Raw genomic sequence first — 6,344 nt, forward strand, 5'->3', positions numbered from 1 at the left:
GTGGGGGACGATTACAGAGAGTTGCAGTAGAGGCCCCGCAGGTAGCAGAGTGTTGTTTTCAGAGGATCCGAGTTGTGGGCATCTGTGGGAGGACTTGCGTCATAGACCCTGACCCAGCAGCTCTTGAGACAGGACACTGGAGGCTATGGGCTTGGGAATGCTGTCCACTGGCACGAGTATAGTGGGATCCTGGTGAGTGGCTGTGGAGGGACCCATTCTCTTCTGCAGATCGCCCAGGAGTCCCTTTCTTTCAGTACACTGTTCAGCTTGGACGTCATATACTTGCAGCACAGAGAGAGGCCCGCCCCGCTGCAGCACGTCATTGGCAGGAGGAGGGTCTCACAGTTGAGTTCTTGGCAGCTTTTTGGCAGAGGCTGTGGGACTCCAGACAGCCGAGGCGCGTCACCTTGTTCCAGTGGTTGGTTGCACACAGAGCCACAGCAGTAGGGAGCTGGCTTGTACATTGTGGTCTCTCGGCCGCATGTACAGCCTGTGACCAGTTGGTGGAGAGTCAGCGACACTGTCTTTGGGACTATCCCTCGGCCCAGCAGGTGTGGCTACGAGTTCTTCGGCTGATGCCTGCCCTCTCCATGGCTCGACAGTACACTTGGGGGGCGGCGGCTTGGTCCACCCTCACGGGCCCGGCACTTCAGTTTGAGCTATCTTCCACCAGCAGGATGATAGTGATACAGGGGGGTCGACCTACACTCCAGCCTGCTACAGACCTTACTCCACAGGAGTGGAGCAGTGAGAGAGCGGAGTGTTGGGAGCTCATCAGCAGCCTAGCTCTCTGGTTCATCTGGCGGGCCCGTTGTTTCCGCATCTTTGAGGCTCGCCTTGTACCACCAGCAGAGACTGTTCGTGACTTTTGGCTAGAGCTGGTCCATACTCTCAGAGGACAGCTTGAGGGACTACAGGGCAGCTCCGACCGCATGCGGGAGCGCCGCGAGGCTTTCCTTCGTCTCTGGCGCCCTGGGCCGTTTTACTCCATGGTCCAGGGGGTGCTGAGATGGCACTACTGTCCACCTATGTGGCTTTTCCCTCCTCCCATCTCTTGATTTAGCCCCATTGTATATATGCTGTTTTTTCATTGGGAGCGTCTCCCCATCATGTTTGTTGTAGCCCTCTCTTGCAGAGGTGGATGTAGCCCTATGGGCAGCTTTCATTAACTAATAGAAGGATCTTTTCCTCGGAAAAAAAAAATACCAACATAGCCGCAAGAGTCCCCACAACACTCCCATGACCTTCGTTTCTGCTTTCTGCATGCGCTACAATACCAGTCATCTTCTCTATCAAAATGCTTAGGATTTAGGTGAGGAAGACAGCAAGACAAGTGGAAGGACTCCTGGCACTCATCACAGATGACGGTGCTATTAGTATTTTCAAGAACTCGGCATATCTTGCATCGTTTGGACAAACACTTGTCACCCACAAACCCTGGGTGTGGAGGACAACTAGGGAAACTTTGAGAGAGGTAATATTCTCGGGATCGAGGCTTTGGCTGTGCCTTCAAAAGCACAGCTGGTTCGGCTGAATTTACAACTGATACCACATCATCTCCCTGCTCTGCCAAGGGCTCCACTTCATTCTCATTTGATAACTTAATTTTCCTCCTACCACATGCATCAGGCACAATGACAGCAGGTGTTTTGAATCCGTCCTCATTCTTGTCCGGTATAACCTTGCTAGTAGTCAGCCTCGATTTTTTCTGCTGAGCGGTCTCTCTTTCCAACTGATCAGTGCCCACCCTTTTTCGGAGCTGCTTTTGATCAAATTTCTGATGACACTGCCTAGCAGCCTGCTTCCTTGTCCTTTTGTTTCGACAATGCTCTGCTTTGTAATAATTTTCATACCTGCGTGTAATGAGCTCAAGTCCTTAAGCGAGTTATCTTCATCACCATGCGTAGCCTTAAATGCTTTGCCGCCCTTAAATCCACCACTCATGCTTTGATACCAGTTGTTAAGGTTGGGAAACTATGGTGGATGCAGTCGAAGGGTTGCCATGGCGTGGAGGATGGCGTGCAGCAAAAGCGAGAATTGAACGAGAGAGAGAGAGAGAGAGAGAGAGAGAGAGAGAGAGAGAGAGAAAGAGAGAGAGAGAGAGAGAGAATTCGACACTGTAGCCAAGAAAATAACGCTATATTCTTCTTATTTTTGATTGATGTGTAGCCTTTTACATATATAGGTATACTTGCCATGCAAAAGAAACTCAACTCTAACTGAGGCTATCCTGCATGCTATAGGGGCCTGTTCCCACTAGTTGACATCAGACATAATTTGGGCTTGAATACCCAACAGGACGGATGCGAGCAATGTTGCTATAGGAGCTGTGCTTCAGCAGCATGGTCGTCCTATAGCTTTCCTTAGCCAGAAGCTCAATAGTACGGAAAAGAATTATTCAGTTTATGATAAAGATGTCTGTCATTCACTCTCTTAAGCATTGGAAGCATTTTCTTTTATGGTAGAGAGTTTACAGTTCGCACAAATCATCAAGCCCTCAAATGGCTCCAGTCTGCCTAGTGCACATTAAAGTGATCGCCAGGCACGGTGGTCACAATTTTTTGAGCAATTTCGAGGTTTTATTGTATGTGCCTGGAAAAGCTAACGCTGTTGCAGATGCGTTGAGTCGCAAAGGACAAATTTTGGCTCTTGAGTCAAGATCCACATTTTCTATTCAGGGTGTGTCTTTCCACAACATGAAGAATCAGTATGTGGATTCCAAGTTTGGTAAGCATTGGTTGCAGGCTCTTGCTTCCCAAGGGCCAAGCAACTATCTCATTCGTGATGGTTTGTTGTATTTTCATCAACGTTTATGTGTGTTTCCCTCTCTCAGGCCAACCATATTGCATGATGCACATGATTCTCTCACCGGTGGGCACAAGGAAATGAACACCACTTCGGAAAAAATAGAAAGATTCTTTTATTGGCCTAAAATGCGAAAGGATGTGTTTCGTTATGTCACACAGTGCACTATATGTCAAAAGGTAAAAGCTCCTCGAGGTAAGCAGCAAGGCCTCTTGCTTCCGCTGCCTATTCCCGATGGACCTTTTCAAGATATTTCCATGGATTTTGTGACTAACCTTCCACCAAGTTTGCATTCAAGGAACACTCAATGTTTGACAATTTTCAATCGTTTCAGCAAGTTTTGCATGTTGATTCCTTGTAAAGCCACAGTTACTGCACAAGATGTAGCACGGTTGTTCATTAAGTATAGGTACCCCCTCTGTGATTTGCCAAAATCAATTGTTTCAAATAGGGATGTTAAGTTCACATCCAATTTTTGGCACGCACTCTTTGAAAATTTTGGCACTAAGTTGAATTTTTCATCGGCTTTTCATCCACAGTTAGATGGTCAAACAGAGATTTAGCATCAATTGACTTTTGATGTTTTAAAGTCATATGTGCATGATCAGCAGTCTCAGTGGGAGCTCCATCTCCCATTGGTCCAGGCTATTTTGAATGACTCTTTTTCTTTTGCCATTGGTCGAACTCCGTATGAGGCGACTTTTGGCCGTCCGTTCGAGTCACTTTTGACTCGCTCGGTCAGTCAAATGCCTAATGCCAATGCTGAAAGTCAGTCATTGGATGAGATTTCTGAGAGTGTGAAGCTTCGGCTAAGCAAGGCTCAGGAATCTTATTCACGACAGGCTAATAAGCATCGTCGGGATGTTTCGATCAAGGAAGGGGATTGGGTGTATTTAAGAATCATGACGCAACGTCTTAAGCAAGTTGAAAAGAAGTGTCCAAAGTTGTCTTTTCGTATGTATAGTCCATTTCCAGTCATTAAAAAGATAAATGAGGTTTCAATGAAATTGCAGTTGCCTAATTCATGGTCAATGCACAACATTTTCCATGTTTCTTGGTTGAAAGTGTCTCAGGGAACACCTCCAAAGGACATTTCGGAAGAAGAAGAACCGGAGATCATCGATGAAGCTGAAATCATGGAGCCGGAGCAAGTGTTGTTGCATCGGTTTCGACATGGTTCGAAAAAGAAAGTGAGACAATACTTCTTGAAGTTCAAGGATCGAGGAACCCACGAAGCGGTGTGGGTCGACGAAGAGTTTTTCAAGGATTATCCAGAGTTGTTGGCAGACTACAAGGAAGCCATGCAGCTCGGTACCAGTACCTCACTTTAAAAAGGAGGGGATGTCACGTGACACATTCAACCCTGTGTGTCCGTGGACAAGCTACTTCATAACAAGGGTTCCGTCAATCCACTCAGTCTAGATTAGCAAGTGTTCTGGCACTTTTGTGAGTCTGTTCACAGACCGTGCAGTCTGCAAATGATGCAATCTACACCATCGTGGACAGATCTAGCAAGCAGGCATATTTCATTCCAGTAAAGAAGAAGATCAAAGCAGATCATATGGCTAGAATTTTTCTGGCCCAGATTTTCAAGCATCATGGGATGCCTAAGTCTATTGTGAGTGTTAGAGATCCTCTCATGACTGGAAACTTTTGGCAAGCACTGTTTGAGAATCTTAGTACTAAACTGAGTTTCTCTTCAACTTATCACCATGAGACGGATGGCCAAAGTAAGATAATAAATTCCACAATGTTGGATTTACTTAAGTCTTATGTCTCAGAAAGACAATCAGATTGGGAACGGTACTTGCCTCTAGTGGAATATGCATCCAATAACACTGTACATTCTACTACCGGTAAGGCTCCTTTTGAGATCATTTATGGTAAGCCAATCCTTCCACCAATCCTCTTGACAAAGCATAAGATATTTGCAGCCGATGAGTTTGTCCGAGATTTGGACACAGCCTATGGGCAAGTGAAGAGAGCCATACTCCGCTCTCAAGACACGCAAAAGCAATCTGCGGATAAACGCACAAGAAATCTAGATTTACATCTAGGTCAATACGTCCTACTCAAGTTTGAGAAGGCCAAACTGAAGAAGCAGACAGTCCATAAAGGGAAAGTGGTTAAACTTTCTAATCATTACTATGGGCCCTTCAAGATCATAGACCAAGTTACTGATGTTGCTTTCCATGTAGAACTGCCACATAACTTGAAGATTCATAATGCTTTCCATGTTAGTTTACTTCGACCTTATGTTGGGCCGCCTCCGAGTACTCCAATTGTAGAAGATCCTCCTGAGGTGGATGAGACAGAAAAAATACTTCAGGATCAGATTGTTCATCATCAGGAGCGCCAACTAAAGTCTGATAAAATAACCAGGAAGTATTTAGTTAAGTTCAAGAACTACTCTTCCTTAGATGCTCGATGGATGGTTGAGAATGAGTTAGCCCCTTATCCGGAGATTTTGGATGGATATATAGAAGCACTATAGTTGAGGTCAACTGTTTAGAAGTCACAGAGATGTTGCAAATCTGCCTATTACTGAAACTAATTTCTATTAATGAAATTAATATTTATTCTCTTCGTGCACATTTGAACTAATTAAGTTAAGTCAGGGAGTAAAGGAAAGGGGCACCTTTTTGTTGGCTGCCTCTAGGTGCGCGGCCAACTGTGCCTCTTGTCATGCGTGGTACCAATTAATGGCATCACCGGCAAGGTACATGGCTGCCGTCAAAACCTTGCTATTCCCTATCTTCTTAGTTGTCGCAAAATAAGCATTAAATTGATGCAACCAAGAATGAGTAACACTAGCATCCATCTTACCGTCATACTTATTGAAGGTGATCTTCTCTGTGTGACGGGGTTGTTGGAGTTCAAGTCTCTGCTACTTGATGAACCACCAACATCTTTGGCCGGCTCGGCTTTTGAGGTGAGTACTTATAGGACCAAGTCTTGCATGCATTGGTCTCTCTGCGCTTCACGCTCTAACTCCAAGGCCGCTCGTCTGTCTTCGGCCGCCACTCGATGGGCTTCGCGTGTTTGCTCACGCTCAAGCTCAATAGCTGCCTTTCTTTCTTCGGCCGCCAAGCGCGCTTGATCACGCTCACACTCCAAGGCTACCCTTTTCTCTTCGGCCGCCAAGCGCGCTTGCTTGCGCTCACGCTCCAAGTCGGCCTTTCTTTCTGCTTTTCTTTTTTCACGCTCGCGATCTAATTCTGCTTTTCTTTCTTTGCGCTCACGCTCCAAGGCAGCGCGTTGCGCTTCTTGTTGTAACACCAAAGCCTCCATAGGATTTGGTGCAATCCTTGGCGTAGATGGGGAGGGAGGAGGGTCGGAAAAACCTCCTGGTGGGAAAAATTCTTCTTCGTCACTTCCATGCTCATCACCTCCATGCGAAGTATCCATTCCGCTTCGGGTGATGACCATACACTAAAGTCTTGGGTTCTTAAGTTCACGAGGAACTTGGGTTCTTGGGTTCTTGAGTTCTTGAGTTCTTGAGGTTCTTCTTTCGCTTGCAATCTGTGTTAGAGAAGGAG

At 46.1% G+C, this 6,344-nt stretch overlaps 1 protein-coding gene across 1 annotated transcript; it reads right to left on the bottom strand.

Moving 5' to 3' along the window:
• Nucleotides 1-1,165: 1,165 nt before the first annotated feature.
• Nucleotides 1,166-2,344, bottom strand: LOC147450198 (uncharacterized). Its single transcript, XM_086520429.1, has 2 exons — nucleotides 2,292-2,344; nucleotides 1,166-1,853 (listed from the first exon to the last, which is right to left on the bottom strand). The coding sequence occupies exons 1-2, from the start codon at nucleotides 2,342-2,344 to the stop codon at nucleotides 1,166-1,168; spliced, it is 741 nt and encodes a 246-aa protein (XP_086376555.1).
• Nucleotides 2,345-6,344: the final 4,000 nt, after the last annotated feature.

This window comes from Adiantum capillus-veneris, chromosome 9 (genome assembly GCF_014529385.1).
Source record: "Adiantum capillus-veneris isolate H3 chromosome 9, ASM1452938v2, whole genome shotgun sequence".
NCBI classification, from domain to species: Eukaryota; Viridiplantae; Streptophyta; class Polypodiopsida; order Polypodiales; family Pteridaceae; genus Adiantum; species Adiantum capillus-veneris.